A 22,747-nucleotide genomic window follows, 5' to 3' on the forward strand; every position below is an offset into this window, starting at 1 on the left:
CCGCATCTGCGGTGGAAGGTGACCAAGCTACTGTTTGTCAGACCATGAGACATGGCGAAAATCGTTCTTCTCACAAAAACGTCTGTAGCACCCGAACGGTTTGGCCAACAAACTAATATGACCCCTCTATGGAAAGATGAGACTCTCACCAACATGATGGTGTTCTCTGTTTTTTACGACCCCCACAAGTCGGTACCACCGATCTGCCAACTTCTGTCTGTAGCTTCAGAACAGTTTGGGCTACACACCAATGAATGGAAGTATATATGGAAGTATACTGAACAAAAATATAAACGCAACATGCAATGATTTCAAAGATTTTGCTGAGTTACAGTTAATTAAGGAAATCAGTCAATTGAAATAAATAAATTAGGCCCTAATCTATGGATTTCACATGACTGGGCAGGGGCGCAGCCATGGGTGGGCCAGGGAGGGCATAGGCCCACCTACTGTGGAGTCAGACCCAGCCAATCAGAATGAGTTTTTCCCCACAAAAGGGCATTATTACAGACAGAAATACGCCTCATTCTGGCTATGGATACGAAGAACATCAACACAATAACATCAACATGCCAGAGGATATACTTCCATTGGACTTCCACTGGACATGGGGCTCTGCTGGGAGTTTACCTCATATTTTGATTTTTTTATTCTGCTTTGCCACGAAAATCATAATAAACACTGAGAACAATAAAATATTGTGTTATTGTTGTTTTTGTTATGCGTATTACTATTATTAATAATAGGGGAGAGGGGTAGCTCATAAATTAACCCCAAAAGGTTCTTCAAAATGTTCTCTGAGGATCCAAGGGGTTCTTTGAAGAACTCATAGCGGTTCACCCACACTTTAAATTTGAAGAACCCCTAAAGGATACTCCAGGAACCTTTTCTTTTTAGAGTGTAGGACAGACACTTTAAAACAAACTTCCTTTTGATATATTGTTTGACTATCTGCCCCCCAATTAACTGTTCAGAAAAGGAGTTGTGAGAGAAACATGAGTATCAATAAAGATGCCAGCCACATTCCTGATACTTTGAAGCTTGAGCCCTTCCCTTTCTCCGTGCTGCCACATCCTGCAGCGTTATTGTCGGGCTTGCTCCCCTCGCGGTTCCCCTCGAAGTGGACCGGCACACACCTGTTCTCCAGCACCTCACATGCCAGGATCAAATGCTTGGTCTCTTCCCGCACGCTGGACACGCCGCAGGTCCCAGTCTCGCTCCTCACTGTTAGAAATGTGAACGGGCGTTGGCTGATGCACAGGTTCCCCTGGTACGTCTTTCCCCCAGAGCTGGAGCAGACCGCGTCCACCCTCTCCCGGTCTTTGGGATGGAGGAAGGACTGCGTGGGTCTTGAGCAGTCATTTTGTTCACGTAGATACTTCTCCCACGCGTTGCGGTCCGTCGTTAACGGGGTATTTGGACGCACATGCCGGTATAGGAACTTTTCATGGCAGTTATTGCATCGGGACCGTTGGCAGGGTTCGACATTACTGTAGCCACTCACCCCCAGGTTGCCCAGCAACAGGCAGATGGAGAGAGAGAGGAGGAGAAGTCTAAGGTTCTTCATCCTTTAGAAGTCTTGAAGCTGCAGAGAAACAAATAGCTCAGTGAGTGAAGTTGCTTGTAGCCCGCCCCCCTTTATTTTTTAAATCTATTACAGATGCCCCTCTGGATTAAAATATGCACTGGAACTGAATGGGGCCGTCCCTATCTGATCCCTGGCTCCCTGTCACTCTCTGACCCCGTTAACACTCAGAGCTTCTACAACTGTTCTACAACCCATTGATTATTCAATCAAAATTAAATATATAATGTGAACAGGATCTCTCTTCCTCCCATCTACAATCAAAATGGTTCCAAAACAGGCCATTGTTTACACGTGCCCATTTAATCTGGCCATATTAGTCTGACAGGCTGTCTGCACTGAGGAAAGTATTCACACACAGGAAGGGCTTGAGTCTGACTCACACACAGCTCTCTGTGGCTTACGTCTGCTGGTAAAAGTTGAATCATACTACTATTTCCACACGTATCCCTCTCTAACGCCCAGAGATATGGGTATACATTAAGTTGTACATTACCTGGTTATGGATCCGTAATGTCTGCTGCAGTGTGTCTCTGTAATGGAGCTCTGTTCCAGATTGGTGGAGAATAACTTCAGCCCTCAGCTCACACGTCTCATTCTTTTATTTTCCTTACTGGACTGTAGACGGGTGTGTCCCCATGTGTACGTAACGTCCTGCTGCGTCTGCGTCACAGTGTGTATGTCTGCATGTCAGAACGGGTTATTGTGTGTGTCCACGCAGCTAGTTAAAGGCAGGGGTTTTGCAGTGTTGCCTTCATTCTCTGTTGCTGAAGGGATCAGGTTTCAGCTAAAAATACTGTCCAGTGGGGAGGATGGGTGGGGCTAGCGTATGTAGGATGCATGTGTGTGACTAAGATTTGTCAATACATGCTCTTCAAGACCTGAATGAGTTAAATGAGTGTTTGTTAGTGCTGGGCTAGAACAAAAGCCTGTTCACCCTGTATCTCTCCATGGTTGGTGATGCTGATGGTGTTTTTTAGCCATCTAGTGTTCGTCCATTGGTACTAAACACATCTAACGACAGAGTCTGTGGAACAACTAGCCTATGATGAGCCAAACGACGAGGGAGAATGAGAGAGAAGCTTATTCTAAAAAGAGCAACCTTTCACTACGTAAGCTTCCTATCCTTCTCTGTTCCCCTCCTACGTAGTGAAACCATCTGTTTCTATAGATGGACACAGGGTGGATGAATTTATGGACTGTCTGTAACGTACGTCGTATAGAGGGGACCAAGGCGCGGCGTGTTGAGTGCTCATGATTATTATTTAATGAAAACTAAACACTTTTACAAAGAAACAAAACGACAGCAAAGAGTTCCATCAGGCAACAGACAACAAAACGGAAAACAACTACCCACAAACACAATATAAAAAAAAAAAAATTAAATATGATCTCCAATTAGAGACAACGCGAACCAGCTGCCTCTAATTGGAGATCATTCCAAAACTCCAACATAGAAATAGAAAAACAAGAACTAAACATAAAAACATAGAATGCCCACCCATATCACATCCTGACCTAACTAAACAGAGAAGAAACAGCTCTCTTAGGTCAGAGCGTGACACTGTCTCTGTTCCCCTCTTACGTAGTGAAACCATCTGTGTTTCTATAGATGGATGGATGGATTTATGGACTGTCTCTGTTCCCCTCTTACGTAGTGAAACCATCTGTGTTTCTATAGATGGATGGATGGATTTATGGACTGTCTCTGTTCCTCTCTTACGTAGTGAAACCATCTGTGTTTCTATAGATGGACACATAGGATGGATGGATTTATGGACTATATATCTGTTCCTCTCTTATGTAGGTAGAGACAATGTGAACATACTGAACATCCTAAAGACTGTTGAGGACAAAGTCATGGGTTTTAGGCATATGACTCAGACCTCATTTCAAATGTGAATTTGAGTTATTTAAATATTTTTTTTCTTTGTATTTTGGTATTTCCAAATACACAACCTAAAACAAATAGTTTTATTTGAACGTTTATTTGTAAAACCCAGTAGTTGACCAAATGTTTTCAAAAAAAAAGAAGGGAAAAAAAAGGTATGAAATGTATTCACTACTGTAAGTCGCTCTGGATAAGAGCGTCTGCTAAATGACTAAAATGTAAATGTAAATACTATTTAAATACCTGGGAGTGTATTTGAGTACTTCAAACACAATCCAATATTAAACTACTTGTTTTTTCAAATAAAAGGTTATCTGAATACTTGTTTTGAAATGTATTGAAAAGTAATTGAAATACCTGTTATAACCCAGGTGTGATGACTAGGCCTACACATTTTATACATAGGAGTGACGTTGTACAATCATCACATTTCTCAAAAGGAACAGTTGAAATGTTTCAGCCCCCCAACCCCTAAAAGAAACAAACATCCACCCACTAGTTCTTGACAATATAACAATTTAATAGAAAAACCAAACATTTCACTTTCTCTTGTTTAACATTTCATATACATATATATTCCTATATTTGTGAATCTGTGTGCGCTATATAAACTGCAGCTCACATCATTGTAAAAACCTGGACAGGGAACAACCAAAGTGGTTTAAAACAATAACAAGACAACACAGTCATCAAACTGCCATTTTCATCCTGTGACTATTGACACATGATGGGTTTACATACAATTCACATGTTTCGGCATGTCTGTGAATTACGCTCACAGACATGTATACATCATCGGACTTAAAATGAAAGGCCTACACAATAAAAAAATTTGTATTTCAGAACCTTAAAATTCACAGCCCTCTGTTGGTCAATCAGAATTCTTAATTCCCAGTATAAGTGTTGTAGTAACTTACGAAACATCACAATCGATTTCAGAAAACAAATGTTGTGTTTGATTTAGATCATATTGATGAATGCCAAACTCTCTCGATAAGGATGAACTTTGATTGAATCTATTGCAAAAAAAAAATAGAAGTTTAGTAATTGCCAAACTCACAATCAACATCTACTGCTTAATTGATTATTGGGTGATGTGTTTGGAACATGATTAGGATGACTTGAATTTCAGGCCAAACATCATGGCATGATTCTGTGTCATGTTGAATGAGGAATCTTGTCAGTTCTAAACGAGACCTTTCTGTCCTGAACAAGATGCCCTGATCAATATACATCAAAAACAACCTATCACGAAGTAGCAATGGAGAGGGCTACAAAAGAGGAAGAGCCAATCAAAAGGCCAGAAAATAAAAACATCAGTTGGGGAAAATTTCAATCAATCAAATCATTACTATTTCCTGTGTATTTCCATATTCAAGAACAATAATCAAGATAAAAACATGTAGGACAACAATAAAGAATGTCTTTAAAAAATAACATAATTCCTGCTCGTAAATTATTGCTTTCCAATGTCTTTTTTCCTTTTCCTTTTCCTAGTGTAAGTAGAAGAAGAAAAAAAACACACTTGGGAGGGTGATTGAGGAAGAGCGCGAGAGGAGGAAGAGTGTGCTGGGTAACCCTGGGCAACAGAGGAAGGAATACAAACGAGTGAGAAAGGGACCCTGGGATTGCTGTGCATTCAGGTTGAGATCAATAAAGTTATACAAACACCTCCAGTAGACATATAACTGTATATAAACACTTGACTTATATACTGGGTATATGTAGGAATACATCAGGTTCTAGTTTCATATCCCCTCTTCCCTTTACTAGTCATAGACATCTCTCTCTCTCCCTCTTTTCCACCTGAAACCACCATAACCCCATTCATAGGTGACATCGTCAATGTACACTGTGTACAAATATAAAAGTGTTTGTACAGTGTTCGTATAAATCTGCCCAAAGTTTAAAAAGCCTGCGTGAGGACAGTGTCCTTTTGAACATGCTAATGGTCGCTAAGCTAAAACAGCGAGGGGAGCAGATAGAGGATATTCACAGGCTTCAGATCAGAATATTCCCATATATATATATATATATATTCCCACATATTCCCCCAAAGCTGTAGATCACCTGGATTGCCTGAGACTTCAAGTGAATGATTGGACTGATCTATCCATATGATGTACAGACCAGTGGAGCAGCAGATCTAAACACACAGCTGACTCTGTTAGTGAAAGGCCATGTTTGTGTGTTACTGGTGAAGCAGTGCCTGCCTCAGGGCCTTGTGCATGCTCAGGTGGGATTGTGTGTTCCATCTCTACAACAAATCCACTGGCTGTGGAGCTTGGGCAGTGCTAGCTACAGATGTGTCATTTTGCCCAACTATCGTTGAACCCTGAATCTCTTCTCTCTCTCCCCCTTTCTTCCTCTGGCCTTTTACATGTTTATTGAACCTGCATTTGCATACCTATACTTGATTTCACTCTTTCTTTTCTCTGATTAACTCGCCCTCTCCATCCTGGCAGTGCAATCATCTGACCGATAATTAGACATGCTCTCTTTGGATCACGAAAGGCGGAGAAAGAGAGCAAAAGTGCACCAAATGAGAGAGAAGGAAACATTTGAGAGACAGAGAGGTAAGTGGAAGAGTGTATGTGGGGTCACTCATTGAAAGAGGGGTAGATGGGAATCTCAAAGTCATCGTTGTTGAAGTTGGCCGGCTGGTCCAGCATGGCGAGAACATCCTAGAGAGAGAGCGAGAGAGATTTAACTTCAAAGCAACATGACAACACATAACAAAAGGTACAGTCAGAAGGAGAAAGACAAAGAGAGATGGAGACATGGGGAAGAGAAAGGCAGATTGATATAGGTAGAGGGAGAGAGACTTACAGGGAAGATGTCAGGCTGGTTGTTCTGTGCGTGGGGGTGCTGCTCTGCCCTGTTCTGAGCTTGCTGCTGGCCCTGCCACTGCGGCCACACTGCCTCCGCTGCCCTGGAGGGGAACTGCTGCCCCGACCCCAAGCCATCTATCAGAGATAGGACAATGGGCGAGTCAGTATCTAACTACACCAGCATACACAAACACATAAAAACACTGTACTGTAGTTGTTGACACACACACTCTCTCAGGGTCGCGTACCATATCCGTTGGTATTGAGGCTGGCGCGGGGGTTGATATTTGGGTAGTTAGCCCCCGTGGTGGGGGTCGGAGCGGCAGTGGTGGGCATCGCCCCAAATGAGGAGGAAGAGTCCCCCACAAAACTCCCCATGGCAAACTGGGGAGACAGGGCCTTCCCTGCCTGTTATTATTCACACTTTATTCACGTACAAGGTTTCTGTTATGCATTTACTGTTGAAACTGTCTGGGTGTATCTTAGTGTTGTAAAGATGAGGTCCTTTACAACACTAAGATACAGAGATGCAAGAACCTCAGAGCACTCATCCCCGTCACACCAGCTACAGATGTAGGATTTAAATTTGATCACCCTGTTGCAGGATAACTGTCCTGCAATGCAGCCAATTTTAAACTTGTATTGTATTTGAGGTTTTAAAGAAGCTTCTGACATTTGTAATTTCCACAAAAAAATGATAATCCACTAAATAATTCATATTTCCTGTTGCTGCAGGATTATTTTCCAGCTGTAGAAAACAGTCTTAAATTAAGATTCTACATCTGTAGCACTTTGGGCAACAACAGAGGATCTAAACTTCAGGCTGTTTGGACAGCTTCTACCTGCAGCTGCCAGCTGTCTCACCTGGTTGTTGAAGGGGGGTCTAGCCCCCACTGCTGGCCCCGGCCAGCCCACCGCTGCCCCTCCCTGTAGGGGGCTGCTGTTGGAGGGGGGTGCCCCGTTCTGACGGGACATCTGAGCCAGCATCTGGCCTGCGGAGTGGGATGGCTGCACCATCTGAGGGGCCATCCCTACTGACCTGGAATTAGTTCATAACAACAGGGAATTAGAATCGCTTATTCAGTATACATTGCCCTTAGATCAGTTTAAAACAGTACAACAGAGGCTAGTGATCATACCTGCTGTATGTGTCGTTGGAGCGGTTGGCAGTGGTGTAGTTGTTGTTGTCCTGAGGGTAGATGGGTACTCCGGGGGCAGAGGTGGAGGGCAGGAACTTGGCCTGGTCTGGGTTGGGGTACATGGAGGGGTGCATCTCTGCCTTGTCCATGGTCTTACTGTGGTCAGTTCCAGCTGCGGTCACAGCCTGGACAGGCATCTGACATGGACAACAGTCAAGCAGCGGTCAATACTCACTAAAGGCTTGGAGGTAGGTACAACAATACAACTTTATTGTCCATGTTACAGCGAACAATAGAACGGTCTCGCCCCCAAGACAGCACACATCACACATACAGTTGAGATAAGCACAGGATCAAGCTGCAGTGCAGCGCCGCTGGATGCAGGGCATGTTGTGGGGTAAAGGCCCCAGTTAGGTGTGTGTTTTAGTCAGTGCTAGTCTTACCTGTGGAAGTGTAACCTGTCCTGCCTCGTACAGACCATCTCTCCCTCCTCCCCCCAACTCTGCTTGCTGCTGCTGCAACTGCCTGGAAAGGGGGGAAAGGGAGAGAGACAAATGAGAGGGAGTGGTAGAGAGTGGTAGAGGGAGAAAATAGAGGGAGTGGTAGAGAGTGGTAGAGGGAGAAAAGAGAGGGAGTGGTAGAGAGTGGTAGAGGGAGAAAAGAGAGGGAGTGGTAGAGGGAGAAAAGAGAGGGAGTGGTAGAGAGTGGTAGAGGGAGAAAAGAGAGGGAGTGGTAGAGAGTGGTAGAGGGAGAAAAGAGAGGGAGTGGTAGAGGGAGAAAAGAGAGGGAGTGGTAGAGAGTGGTAGAGGGAGAAAAGAGAGGGAGTGGTAGAGAGTGGTAGAGGGAGAAAAGAGAGGGAGTGGTAGAGAGTGGTAGAGGGAGAAAAGAGAGGGAGTGGTAGAGGGAGAAAAGAGAGGGAGTGGTAGAGAGTGGTAGAGGGAGAAAAGAGAGGGAGTGGTAGAGGGAGAAAAGAGAGGGAGTGGTAGAGAGTGGTAGAGGGAGAAAAGAGAGGGAGTGGTAGAGAGTGGTAGAGGGAGAAAAGAGAGGGAGTGGTAGAGGGAGAAAAGAGAGGGAGTGGTAGAGAGTGGTAGAGGGAGAAAAGAGAGGGAGTGGTAGAGAGTGGTAGAGGGAGAAAAGAGAGGGAGTGGTAGAGAGAGAAAAAAAAGAGTGTTAGCAGTGACAACAGAAAATATAATTTTCGTCAAGGCCCTCCACCGTTGCTCGGGAAACCAAAACACCTGCCGACCAACAGCACTTGCCCCACCACCAGTCACCATGGTAACCAACAAGAAAAGAGGAGAGGAGAGGGGGATCGTTAACAACACCTTGGTCACGATGGATATCTTACTGCTGTTGAGGAGGGAGAGGGAGGGGGAGAAATCACCCAAAAACAGAAAGGCCCGGTCAAGTCAAGTAACAATCCACAGCCCTTACCAAGGGGTGAACTCTGGACCAGACCAGAGAGAACAAGAAAATAAAGGGAAAGTTGTAGTCTCCAGTGAAGCAGCAGCAGCCCCAGCTGACCCATGTCTCACCTGGCAGCCACCTGCCCTGGGCTGTGGGACACAGGGGGGAAGTTAGGACTGCTCTCCCCCAGCGAGGGGGGCAAAGACACCCCCGAGGACGAGAGGGGGGTGAGGGTGTCCTGAGTCGAGGTTCTACTGGCCCACAACAAAAACAAGGGGTGAGGAGGAAAGGAAGGGAGAGAAAGATATGGAGGGGAGGTGAACATACTGTAAAACACACATCCTAGAAGAGATGGCATCACATTTCCTAAGGTGGCTCAACAGATTGGTTAGACAGAGTGGAGATGTTCAGACGTTGAGGTGGAATAGAGTTGTGGTGTCTATGTGTTGTAGGAGTCTCACACTCAGGTGACTTGTGTTGGTGCAGATAATATGTGTGTGTGTGTGTTGGTACTTGAAGTTTGAGTTGGTGTAGATGTGTGTGTACGTGTGTGTGTGTGTACCTACTTGGCGTTGGTGCAGATGTGTCTGTGTGTGTATACAGCACGTACTTGACGTTGGCGTTGGTACAGATGATGTACTCTATCTCCTCAGAGAAGGGGTTCTGGAAGGTGAAGGAGCTGGTCCTGATCCAGAGCCAGTCTCTGGTCTTGGACAGGAAGCGGAACATGACGGACAGCACCTGACCCTTCAGCTTGACTACCTGCTGGAAGCTGTCTCTCAGCAGACCCTGGTCCTCAGGGTGGGCCAGCTCCAAGACGTTCTTACCCAGCAGTTCCTGGGGAACACACACACACACACACACACACACACACACACACACACACACACACACACACACACACACACACACACACACACACACACACACACACACACACACACACACACACACAGAGAAAAAGTTAGATCAAGCTGACAGCTGTCACACAGTTTAAACACATACTGTATTCTGATACACAGTTTAAACACATTCTGTATTCTGGTACACAGTTTAAACACATACTGTATTCTGATACACAGTTTAAACACATTCTGTATTCTGATACACAGTTTAAACACATTCTGTATTCTGGTACACAGTTTAAACACATTCTGTATTCTGATACACAGTTTAAACACATACTGTATTCTGATACACAGTTTAAACACATTCTGTATTCTGATACACAGTTTAAACACATTCTGTATTCTGATACACAGTTTAAACACATTCTGTATTCTGATACACAGTTTGAACACATTCTGTATTCTGATACACAGTTTAAACACATTCTGTATTCTGGTACACAGTTTAAACACATTATGTATTCTGATACACAGTTTAAACACATTATGTATTCTGGTACACAGTTTAAACACATTATGTATTCTGGTACACAGTTTAAACACATTCTGTATTCTGATACACAGTTTAAACACATTCTGTATTGTGATACAGTTTAAACACATTCTGTATTCTGGTACAGTTTAAACACATTCTATATTCTGATACACAGTTTAAACACATACTGTATCCTGATACACAGTTTAAACACATTCTGTATTCTGATACACAGTTTAAACACATTCTGTTTTCTGGTACAGTTTAAACACATTATGTATTCTGATACACAGTTTAAACACATTCTGTATTCTGATACACAGTTTAAACACATTCTGTATCCTGATACACAGTTTAAACACATTCTGTATTCTGATACACAGTTTAAACACATTCTGAATCCTGATACACAGTTTAAACACATTCTGAATCCTGATATATGAAATGCGATGCTGGGTGTTTGTCCTACTCTAGCCCCAGGCTGTGAGTGAGGCCTACCTGAGGCTGGTAGCCCACTGTGGCCATGCAGCGGTGGTCTACGAAGGTAAAGAGGCCCTGGCAGTTGTGACGAGAGATGAACTCCACCGGAACGCTGATGCTGTTTATGTCTGTGTCGCTCAGGCAAGAGGTCACCTAGACAACAAGGGGAGAACAAGCGTCTGCAAGATGGTGGTTCCATGAGCCCATCCAAACATTGGACATTAAGTTGTCCCATCTTACCTGAAGTCTACCGATGGCGACTAGACAGTAGCGACTCCCCTGAATATTGTCTGCTTCTTCATCTGTTAGATTCACCCCTGAAATGCGCGCATGCAAACACACACACATACGACTCAGTATGCAGCAGTAGTGTATACATTGGATATATGCCGGTACAGGGACAAAGTGGAGTCCCAATTCAACGGCTCAGACACCAGACGTATGTGGCAGGGTCTACAGGAAACCACGGACTACAAAAAGAAAACCAGCCACGTCACGGACACCGACATCTTGCTTCCAGACAAACTAAACACCTTCTTTTCCCGCTTTGAAGATAATACAGTGCCACCGTCGCGGCCTACGTGAGTAAAACATTTAAACGTGTTAACTCTTGGAAGGCTGCTAACCCAGACGGCATCCCTAGCCGCGTCCTCAGAGCATGCGCAGACCAGCTGGCTGGTGTGTTTACGGACATATTCAATCGCTCCCTATCCCAGTCTGCTGTCCCCGCTTCAAGATGGCCACCATTGTTCCTGTACCCAAGAAGGCAAAGATAACTGAACTAAATGACTACCGCCCCGTAGCACTCACTTCTGTCATCATGAAGTGCTTTGAGAGGCTAGTCAAGGATCATATCACCTCCACTTTACCGGCCACCCTAGACCCACTTCAGTTTGCATACCGCCCCAACAGGTCCACAGACGATGCAATCGCCATCACACTGCACTCTGCTCTATCCCATCTGGGCAAGAGGAATACCTATGTAAGAATGCTGTTCATTGACTACAGCTCAGCATTCAACACCATAGTACCCTCCAAGCTCACAATTAAGCTTGAGGACCTGGGTCTCAACCCCGCCCTGTGCAAGTGGGTCCTGGACATTCTGACGGGCCACCCCCAGGTGGTGAAGGTAGGAAACAACATCTCCACTTCGCTGACCCTCAACACTGGGGCCCCACAAGGGTGCGTGCTCAGCCCCCTCCTGTACTCCCTGTTCACCCACAACTGCGTGGCCATGCACACTTCCAACTCAATCATCGAGTTTGCAGACAACACAACAGTAGTGGGCTTGATTACCAACAACAACGAGACAGCCTGTAGGGAGGAGGTGAGGGCCCTCGGAGTGTGGTGTCAGGAAAATAACCTCTCACTCAACGTCAACAAAACAAAGAAGATGATCGTCGACTTCGGGAAACAGCAGAGGGAGCAGCCCCCTATCTACATTGACGGGACAGCAGTGGAGAAGGTGGAAAGTTTTAAGTTCCTCGGCGTACAAATCATAGACAGTGTGGCGCAACAGCGCCTCTTTAACCTCAGGAGGCTGAAGAAACTTGGCTTGTCACCCAAAACCCTGACAAACTTTTACAGATGCACAATCGAGAGCATCCTGTCGGGCTGTATCACAGCCTTGTACTGCAACTGCACCGCCCTCAACCACGAGGCTCTCTAGAGGGTGGTGCGGTCTGCACAACGCATCACCGGGGGCAAACTACCTGCCCTCCATGACACCTACAGCACCCGATGTCACAGGAAGGCCAAAAAGATCATCAAGGACAACAACCACCCGAGCCACTGCCTGTTCAACCCGCTACCATCCATAAGGCGAGGTCAGTACAGGTGCATCAAAGCTGGGACCGAGAGACTGAAAAACAGCTTCTATCTCAAGGCCATCAGACTGTTAAACAGCCATCACTAACTCAGAGAGACTGCTGCCTACATACAGACCCAATCACTGGACAATTTAATAAATGGATCACTAGTCACTTTAAACAATGCCACTTTAAATAATGCCACTTTAATAATGTTTACATATCTTATATTACTCATATCATATGTATATACTGTATTTTATACCATCTATTGCACCTTGCCTATGCCGTTCGGCCATCGCTCATCCATATAATTATATGTACATATTCTCATTTACCCCTTTAGATTTGTGTGTATTAGGTAGTTGTTGGGGAATTGTTAGATTACTTGTTAGATTTTACTGCACTGTCGGAACTAGAAGCACAAGCATTTCGCTACACTCGCATTAACATCTGCTAACCATGTGTATGTGACCAATAAAATTTGATATGAGAGCTAAGCCATAGGTTAGTTAGTTAGTTACCTGTGGGGGGCCAGGACTTGATGTATCCAGTGCAGTGGACCACCACATACTGAGGCTCCCCATCCTTGGGTGGGCCCAGACCATTCCTACAGGGGAGAACACTACCAGTCAAGGCATAGTTCACTATACATTGCATTCGGGAAAGTATTCAGACATCTTTACTTTTTCCACATTTTGTTAAGTTAAAGCCTTTTTCCTCATCAATCTACACACAATACCCCACAATGACAAAGCAAAAACAGGTTTTCAGAAATGTTTGCAAATTTATAAAAAAAACGGAAATATGACATTTACATAAGTATTCAGACCCTTTACTCAGTTGTTGAAGCACCTTTGGCAGCAATTAGAGCCCAGAGTCTTCTTGGGTATGACGCTACAAGCTTGGCACACCTGTATGAGGGGAGTTTCTCCCATTCTTCTCTGCAGATCCTCTCAAACCCAGTCAGGTTGGATGGGGAGCGTCGCTGACCAGCTCTTTTCATGTTTCTCCAGAGATGTTCGATCGGGTTCAAGTCCGGGCTCTGGCTGGGCCACTCAAGGACATTCAGAAACTTGTCCTGAAGCTACTCCTGCGTTGTCTTGGCTGTGTGCTTAGGGTGGTTGTCCTGTTGGAAGGTGAACCTTCGCCGCAGTCTGAGCTCTCTGGAGCAGGTTTTCATCAAGGATCTCTCTGTACTTTGCTCCGTTCATCTTTGCCTCGATCCTGACTAGTCTCGTAGTCCCTGCCGTTGAGAAACATCCCCACAGTATGCTGCCACCACCATGCTTCACCGTATAGGGATGGTGCCAGGCTTCCTCCAGACGTGACGCTTGGCATTCAGGCCAAAGAGTTCAATCTTGGTTTCATCAGACCAGACAATCTTGTTTCTCATGGTCTGAGAGTCATTTAGGTGCCTTTTGGCAAACTCCAAGCAGGCTGTCATGAGCCTTATACTGAGGAGTAGCTTCCGTCTGGCCACTCTACCATAAAGGACTGATTGGTGGAGTGCTGCAGAGATGGTTGTCCTTCTGGAAGGTTCTCCCATCTCCACAGAAGAACTCTATCAGAGTGACCGTCGGGTTCTTGGTCACCTCCCTGACAAAGGCCCTTCTCCCCCGATTGCTCAGTTTGTCTGGGCAGCCAGCTCTAGGAAGAGTCTTGGTGATTCCAAACTTCTTCCATTCAAGAATGATGGAGGCCATTGTGCTCTTGTGGAACTTCAATGCTGCAGAAATATTTTGGTACCTTTCCCCAGATCTGCCTCTGGTACCTCGACACAATCCTGTCTCTGAGCTCTACAGACAATTCCTTCAACCACGTGGCTTGAATTTTGCTCTGACATGCACTGTCAACTGTGGGACCTTTTATAGACAGGTGTGTGCATTTCCAAATCATGTCCAATCAACTGAATTTACCACAGGTGGACTCCAATGAAGTTGTAGAAACATCTCAAGGATGATCAATGGAAACAGGATGCACCTGAGCTCAATTTCGAGTCTCATAGCAAAGGGTCTGAATGCTTATGTAAATAAGGTATTTCTGTTTTTTATTTTTAATAAATGTGCAAAAATTTACAAAAACCTGTTTTCGATTTGTCATTATGGTATTGTGTGTAGATTGATGAGGAAAAATGTGTATTTAATACATTTTAAAACAAGGATGTAACATAACAAAATGTGGAAAAAGTCAAGGGGTCTGAATACTTTCTGAATGCACTTTTTACAGTAAAATATATAAGAATTATCTCACCTGTTCCTGCTCCGCAGGAAATTCAATCTGTTCATAGACATGGGCTCCACTGGACACGAACCACATCTACAAACACACACATTTCAGAATACACCCTCCCAACACAGATGCATACAGCCATATACACATGCAAGCACATCACACACACCTCATCCTACATATGAAGGATCGTCTGGCTCCCATACACATCCTGACGGAGGACTGCTGTCCCTCCTTCTTAACTGTTCCTGTCTTCAGGTCTAACATCCTCCCTGAGAGAGAGAGAGAGAGAGAGAGGTCGTTACCCACAGTCATTAGTGTTGTGTGTCTCTCCTACCTGTATTATAACTCTTTGCAGTGCAGAGCTGCTCCTGTAGTCCATCTGTACCAGCTGTATTATAAATCTCTGCAGTACAGAGCTGCTCCTGTAGTTCATCTGTACCACCTGTATTATAAATCTCTGCAGTACAGAGCTGCTCCTGTAGTTCATCTGTACCACCTGTATTGTTATTTTCTGCAGTACAGAGCTGCTCCTGTAGTTCATCTGTACCACCTGTATTATAACTCTCTGCAGTGCAGAGCTGCTCCTGTAGTTCATCTGTACCACCTGTATTATAACTCTCTGCAGTAGAGAGCTGCTCCTGTAGTCCATCTGTACCAGCTGTATTATAACTCTTTGCAGTACAGAGCTGCTCCTGTAGTTCATCTGTACCACCTGTATTGTTATTCTCTGCAGTACAGAGCTGCTCCTGTAGTTCATCTGTACCACCTGTATTATAAATCTCTGCAGTACAGAGCTGCTCCTGTAGTTCATCTGTACCACCTGTATTGTTATTCTCTGCAGTGCAGAGCTGCTCCTGTAGTTCATCTGTACCACCTGTATTATAACTCTCTGCAGTACAGAGCTGCTCCTGTAGTTCATCTGTACCACCTGTATTGTTATTCTCTGCAGTAGAGAGCTGCTCCTGTAGTTCATCTGTACCACCTGTATTATAACTCTCTGCAGTACAGAGCTGCTCCTGTAGTTCATCTGTACCACCTGTATTATAAATCTCTGCAGTGCAGAGCTGCTCCTGTAGTTCATCTGTACCACCTGTATTGTTATTCTCTGCAGTGCAGAGCTGCTCCTGTAGTTCATCTGTACCACCTGTATTATAACTCTCTGCAACATTGGCGAAAATCTGATATCAACTTTGGAGGGGACAATTACATGAAATTTTCTCAAGAGCAATTCCTGAGGGGGACACCAAAAGTAGTGCTGTAAAACATAGTCTACATTATATGGTAAATGTATATTGAGGAACCAAAGAAATAAGGTGTTTGCCGTACTCCTAACTACCGGTACCCAAAATTACACAACTAATCACAACAGCAATACCATTGCCTTTAACAAATCTTAGTTCAGTCACCAGTTTAAGTTGAGAGTGGGGGTATCCATGGCATTTTCCAATTATGTTCCTATTTTACAAGTAAAAAAAATTGAGAACCTTTCATAATGTTGCCAAACAAAGACTCAACAAACTTACCTGAGACTCCCTGTCTCTGTCAGTCTGTCCCTGCATATCTGTCCCCAACTCTGCTGTCTGTGTGCCATCTGTTGCCTGCTCTGCCTAATGACATTATTGTGAAACATTTCCATTAGAATTTCATTTCTTTCTTATGAACATTTTATCAACTAGTCTTTGAGATATTAGGCTACTAGGGTTCTTACTATGCGTTTTGGTGTACTGAAAAATACTCTGATGTCCGTCTTTTATTTTTCTGCCATTTTTCTACCTGGCTGGTTGGCTACACACACACAGTGTGTAGGTTATTTACAGTAGGAGATGGGCTTCTATCATCTTCTATCATTCTATTTGGGCTTCGATCTAAAAGGTAGCTAGCAAATGTGAAACGGATTAAAATGACAAGAGTTGACAGCTGTATGAGTTCACCATTTACACAACATATGCTGCAACCTTTTGTAATTTTAATAGTTTGTTTCATATTGGCTGGCTTCCAACAATAGCTGAATTTGCAAAGCTAGCGAGCACCAATTCCGTTTCAGTGGTGTTTGCTATAATCTTTGCTACCCGGGTTAAATAAAGGTGAAATAAAATAAATAAATAAAAGTTCACTTGCGACAATTTAGCTTTTGCAACGAGACCATTAAATATATTTAAGACAATGGTAGAGTGTAGTTCTGTTCAGTTTGGATTTCAGTTTATCGCTAACCTTATCACAGGGACTTTGAAGCACTAACTTACATCATCTGCATGCTGATTCCATCTTTGACGACGCCACATATATGGAATAGGTACTAGCTAGCTTAATAGTTAATATTTGCGCGCTAGCTCTGCATATTCAGCTAGTGTGTGTGCGATTGACTGGATTAACCTCACGTCAGTTACGTGCATTGAGTGCCTTTCAGACAGTAGATACGACCTCTCTGTTACCTAGCAAGCTAAGGAACTGGCAGTGGATCAAACCATTGTGAGGCAAAGGGTGGGGGGGTTTCAATCTTTTGAAACTTAAAAACGCGCTATTAAGTGTCTATAATCAGCACAATTGCTTTCATTGCGTATTATTAATATTATTTAAATTACATAGTTAAGTTTCAGTGATATATTGGGGGGGACAAATCATATTTTTCCCAGGATGGGGGGGTTGTGTCCCCCCCGGGATTTCCGCCCCTGCTCTGCAGTACAGAGCTGCTCCTGTAGTCCATCTGTACCAGCTGTATTATAACTCTCTGCAGTACAGAGCTGCTCCTGTAGTTCATCTGTACCACCTGTGTGTACCTGTATTGTTATTCTCTGCAGTAGAGAGCTGCTCTCGTAGTTTGTCTCCGTCGTCCGGGTGGAGCTGGTCGTAGAGTGAAGAGCCTAGCCAGTCGGACTGTGAATGGTTAAGAACAGGGGTCAGGGAGTCTGACACGTAGACGACCCGCCCACTCTCACACGACACCACAAACAGGAAGCCATCAGCAGCTTCCAGGATCAGGTGCTTCAGCTCCTACAAAGAGAGGGATGGGGAGAGAGAGAGAACAGGAGAGGTAGAGGAGAGAGAGAACGATGGAGGGAGAGATGACATGGAAGATACACTCAGTTATTATTGTGCAACAAACACATATGATAACATTTTCCCCTTTTCATCCCTCAGCCCCCTCTCCTCCCTTTCCTTCCTCCCTCTCTTTCTCTAACCTGGTCGGTGAGGAAGGATGGTTTGTATGTCCCGTCTGCTGCAGTGTTGCCGCTCCCTCTCAGAGACTTCATGTGGGACACGGCCATGCGCAGGATGGTCAGCTTATCTGGTTTCCGTGCCAACGCGCTGCAGGTGGGAACCATGTCCGACAGCTCTGTGATGTAAGCAGTCATCTTGTTCCTCCGCCGCCGCTCAATCTCACTGTGGTTCTCCCTGGAGCGAGGGAATGAGGGAGGAGAGGAAGAGAGGAGAGGAGGAAGGACAGAGATGGGGTAGAGATGGGGAGAGCAGGGGGAGGAGCGACAGACATGGAGTAGGAGGAGGGACAGGGATGGGGTAGAGATGGGGAGAAATAGGAAGGGCAGAGAGGAAGAGGTAGAGGAGGGCCGGGGGGAGGAGAGAAAGAGGGAGGGATATAAATGGGAAGAGGTGGGCAGGTAGGTGGACAACATGGGGTAGAGTTTAGTGTTGGCGTAACCAAATGATATTTGCAGATTAGGATGAGGTAGGTGGAACAAGCATGGATTGATAAATATAACAAGGAGTGAATGATCGATCAATACGATAGATAAATGTAGAGATCGAGATAGAGAGAACCTGGTCTTTCAAAGCGAGACGGAGTGATAGAGGAGAGGAAGTGCTGAAAGAAAAAGACTTCAGAGATCCTGAGAGAGAGAAGCAGAGAGGGAAGGAGGGAGAGAAAGGGGTTGTGCTCAGAAGAAAGGGATTGATAGGAGTGAACAGGTGTCCCTGAGCTCAGGGGTTAGTAGTAGTGACAAGAATCACAGTGGTGTGATAGGGAATCTGGTGTCTCGGGATGTGTGCATGCAGAATATCTGTATTATACACACGCACAAACATGCACCAACAACCTCCTTATTCTACCTGGCAAATCGCTCTTTGTCTCCTCGTCCTCCGTCGTCATCACACCTGGTCAAAGACAGAGAAGAAGATCTATCATCAAAACAACCAACACAATACGGTCAGATCAGATAGAGAGAGGGAGAGATGAGAGAGAGAGAGCAAGGAAGAGTGAGAGACAGGTGTCAGTCCTACCTGAAGAGCTTGCTTCCATCATCATCATCATCGAAGTCTGGCCTGTGAGGAAGTAGACAGAATCCATGTTTGTAAAGTTAACACACAAGAATGGATTAACAAATTATCGGTGTGATTCTGATTCTGCACCTATGGACTAGAGGTCGACCGATTAATCGGAATGGCCGATTAATTAGGGCCGATTTCAAGTTTTCATAACAATCGTAATCGGTATTTTTGGCCACCGATTTGCCAATATATATATTTTTTTTTATATAAATATTTTTTAACTAGGCAAGTCAGTTAAGAACACATTCTTATTTTCAATGACGGCCTAGGAACGGTGGGTTAACTGCCTTGTTCAGGGGAAGAACGACAGATTTTTACCTTGTCAGCTTGGGGATGCAACCTTACGGTTAACTAGTCCAACGCTCTAACCACCTGCTTTACATTGCACTCCACAAGGAGCCTGCCTGTTACGCGAATGCAGTAAGAAGCCAAGGTAAGTTGCTAGCTAGCATTAAACTTATCTTATAAAAACAATCAATCAATCAATCATAATCACTAGTTAACTACACATGGTTGATGATATTACTAGTTTATCTAGCCTGTCCTGCGTTGCATATAATCGATGCGGTGCGCATTCGCGAAAAAGGTCTGTCGTTGCTCCAACTTGTACCTAACCATAAACATCAATGTCTTTCTTAAAATCAATACACAAGTATATATTTTTAAACCTGCATCTTTAGTTAATATTGCCTGCTAACATGAATTTCTTTTAACTAGGGAAAATGTGTCACCTCTGCAACAGAGTCACAGGGTATATGCAGCAGTTTGGGCCGCCTGGCTCGTTGCGAACTGTGAAGACTATTTTTTCCTAACAAAGACAGCCGACTTCGCCAAACGGGGGATGATTTAACAAAAGCGCATTTGCGAAAAAAGCACAATCGTTGCACGACTGTACCTAACCATAAACATCAATGCTTTTCTTAAAATCAATCACAGAAGTATATATTTTTAAACCTGCATATTTAGCTAAAAGAAATCCAGGTTAGCAGGCAATATTAACCAGGTGAAATTGTCACTTCTCTTCCGTTCATTGCACGCAGAGTCTGGGTATATGCAACAGTTTGGGCTCGTTGCGAACTAATTTGCCAGAATTTTACGTAATTATGACATAACATTGAAGGTTGTGCAATGTAACAGGAACATTTACCCGTTAGGTAAAATACGGAACGGTTCCGTATTACACTGAAAGAATAAACGTGATAGTTTCCGGATTCGACCATATTAATGACCTAAGGCCCGTGTTTCTGTGTGTTATTATGTTATAATTAAGTCTATGATTTGATAGAGCAGTCTGACTGAGCGGTGGTAGGCAGCAGCAGGCTCGTAAGCATTCATTCAAAATAGCACTTTCGTGCGTTTTGCCAGAAGCCCTTCGCAATGCACTGCGCTGTTTATGACTTCAAGCCTATCAACTCCCAAGATTAGGCTGGTGTAACCGATATGAAATGGCTAGCTAGTTAGCCGAGTGCGCGCTAATAGCGTTTCAAATGTCACTCGCTCTGAGACTTGGAGTAGTTGTTTCTCTTGCTCTGCATGGGTAACGCTGCTTCGAGGGTGGCTGCTGTCGATGTGTCCCTGGTTCGAGCCCAGGTAAGAGCGAGGAGAGGGACGAAAGGTATACTGTTACTCTGGCAATACTAAAGTGCCTATAAGAACATCCAATAGTCAAAGGTATAAGAAATACAAATCGTATAGAGAGAAATAGTCCTATAATTCCTATAATAACTACAACCTAAAACTTCTTACCTGGGAATATTGAAGACTCATGTTAAAAGGAACCACCAGCTTTCATATGTTCTCATGTTCTGAGCAAGGAACTTAAATGTTAGCTTTCTTACATGGCACATAATGCACTTTTACTTTCTTCTCCAACACTTTGTTTTTGCATTATTTAAACCAAATTGAACACGTTTCATTATTTATTTGAGGCTAAATTGATTTTATTGATGTATTATATTAAGTTAAAATAAGTGTTCATTCAGTATTGTTGTAATTGTCATTAATACAAATAAATAAATAAATAAAAATCGTCCGATTAATCGGCATTGGCTTTTTTTGGTCCTCCAATAATCGGTATCGACGTTGAAAAATCATAATCGGTCGACCTCTACTATGGACAACTTACACCCTGCGCTGTCATAGCTATAGACCGTCTGTTAAAGTTATGTGACATAGTGATTGACTGATTCATTGGCATTGTATACTATACTCACGCAGCTCGCCTCTTATTGGACCCTTTTGGCACATCAGCACTGCTGCTTGCCTGGGCCCCACCGGCTCCCAAACCCAGAGAGTCATCTGGTATGTCTGCCACACACACACACACAGATAAATTATGCAACGTAACGTTACACGATGCTACAAGTGTATCCACTTCAGTAACACAACTGTTTGTTTAATTTATTTAGCCATAAACATATCTACCAGGACATATGTTGTTCCAGACAGCCATGTACTAACACACCTGAGTCAACTAACGTTAATCAACCAATCGTAAGAATTGATTAGACGAATAAAATGAAGGTGTGTGAATGCTGGATTGAACCATGCACCATGTAGCTCTCCAAGCCAGAGCGTGTGACCACTGCAGTTGTGAGTATAGCGAGCTAGCTATTGCCTCTCTGGTAATGAAACTGGCTATGCGTTAACGTACCTAGCCACAAAGCTAACTAGCTAACAAATACTGTAGCTACAACTAACTAGCTAGCTATGCTAAGCCAAGCAGAACAAGCTAACTGTTAGCTGGCCAAAAAAGCTAATCGTTCGTTCAAAATAACACTTGTTTTGATGAAATGTCAACACAAACTAGCTAGCTAGTTAACTAGCTAACTTATCTGAGCATAACCTACGGAAGTCTGTCACCTAGCAAGCTAGCTAAAAATGATAACTAGCTAAGCTAACATGGCGAGTTGGCAACATTAACCTCAGGTCATTCCAGCTAAATGTAAGACAAGCTATTTGCCAAGGTTGGTAGCTAACTTGCAAACTATGATTTTGAAAGAAAGACAGAAACGTCAATAGCTAGCTACGTAGCTAGCTAGTTAAATTATTCAAGTCAAAGTCAAATACCCAGTTAGCTTGCTTTCGCTGGCCAGTTATCTTAGCCCCAGCTGAGCTAGCTAGCTCTCTAATGCTGTCATCAGACGCAATCAGGAGAAAGTGACAGATTCGGTCAAAGGGCCATGGATCGCCAATTTTCCATCTGCATTATCACCTGTAACATTTGAACTTATTCCCACAAGTTTCAAACTTTACTGTACCTGGGTTAGAAGAGTCCATGTCCTGGTTGAATAACATAAACAAACCAAGTTACAGTAAACTGCGGAAATTTCCTCAGTCCACAATCCTATTTCCTCTCAGATTTACCAATTTTATGGACAACTATATCAGGAAATAAAGAGGCGATGTCATGACTCTTGTTTGTTCATCAGCCAGTGGGGGAAATTACAAAATAAGAACGAAAGTATCTATTTTCCTGTCCCTTTTCCTGTTTTCCCCGTTAAAAACCATCTAGATCCAAGATGGCGTTCACGGCTAACAGCAATAACTGTATAGGCGCCCAAGTCTACTCTAGCTATGTAACACTTTTCTTCATCACTAGCGTGATACAAGTGACATCCAATAAGAGGGCAACCCCAATGTTTGACCACTTACATAGAATCACAGGCCAGAACCATCTATATAATATTTTATTTGAGTCAAAG

The 22,747-nt window shown here is 43.9% G+C and overlaps 2 protein-coding genes across 5 annotated transcripts; both read right to left on the minus strand.

Annotated features, from left to right (window-relative positions):
- Nucleotides 1-619: 619 nt before the first annotated feature.
- Nucleotides 620-2,343, minus strand: LOC106574682 (uncharacterized). The gene is made up of 2 exons (XM_014150690.2): nt 2,082-2,343; nt 620-1,585 (listed from the first exon to the last, which is right to left on the minus strand). The coding sequence occupies exon 2, from the start codon at nt 1,565-1,567 to the stop codon at nt 971-973; it is 597 nt and encodes a 198-aa protein (XP_014006165.1). The 5' UTR covers nt 1,568-1,585; nt 2,082-2,343; the 3' UTR covers nt 620-970.
- Nucleotides 2,344-3,975: 1,632 nt separating this feature from the next.
- LOC106605812 (aryl hydrocarbon receptor nuclear translocator) lies at nt 3,976-22,610 on the minus strand. Of its 4 annotated transcripts, none has more exons than XM_045699129.1 (19): nt 22,304-22,610; nt 21,257-21,350; nt 18,996-19,037; nt 18,825-18,869; nt 17,939-18,152; nt 17,537-17,750; nt 14,926-15,028; nt 14,778-14,843; nt 13,049-13,134; nt 10,957-11,033; nt 10,735-10,869; nt 9,464-9,690; nt 8,982-9,104; nt 7,890-7,971; nt 7,447-7,643; nt 7,172-7,346; nt 6,556-6,691; nt 6,306-6,442; nt 3,976-6,160 (listed from the first exon to the last, which is right to left on the minus strand). In XM_045699129.1, the coding sequence occupies exons 1-19, from the start codon at nt 22,338-22,340 to the stop codon at nt 6,077-6,079; spliced, it is 2,274 nt and encodes a 757-aa protein (XP_045555085.1). In that variant the 5' UTR covers nt 22,341-22,610; the 3' UTR covers nt 3,976-6,076. The 4 variants fall into 4 exon arrangements, with proteins under 4 accessions (XP_045555085.1, XP_045555074.1, XP_045555067.1 ...); XM_045699118.1 differs by having other exon boundaries at nt 6,556-6,706; XM_045699111.1 differs by having other exon boundaries at nt 6,556-6,715.
- Nucleotides 22,611-22,747: the final 137 nt, after the last annotated feature.

The sequence above is a fragment of the Salmo salar genome, chromosome ssa02, assembly GCF_905237065.1.
Source record: "Salmo salar chromosome ssa02, Ssal_v3.1, whole genome shotgun sequence".
Lineage (NCBI taxonomy): Eukaryota > Metazoa > Chordata > Actinopteri > Salmoniformes > Salmonidae > Salmo > Salmo salar.

Coding starts and splice junctions, on each gene's coding strand:
- LOC106605812 (XM_045699111.1), bottom strand. CDS start 22,340: ATGTTATTCAACCAGGACATGGACTCTTCTAACCCAG. Junction 7,972..8,981: donor CCAGGGCAGGTGGCTGCCAG/GTGAGACATGGG, acceptor CCCCCTTTCCAG/GCAGTTGCAGCAGCAGCAAG. Junction 7,644..7,889: donor GACAGGTTACACTTCCACAG/GTAAGACTAGCA, acceptor TGTCCATGTCAG/ATGCCTGTCCAGGCTGTGAC.
- LOC106574682 (XM_014150690.2), bottom strand. CDS start 1,567: ATGAAGAACCTTAGACTTCTCCTCCTCTCTCTCTCCATCTGCCTGTTG.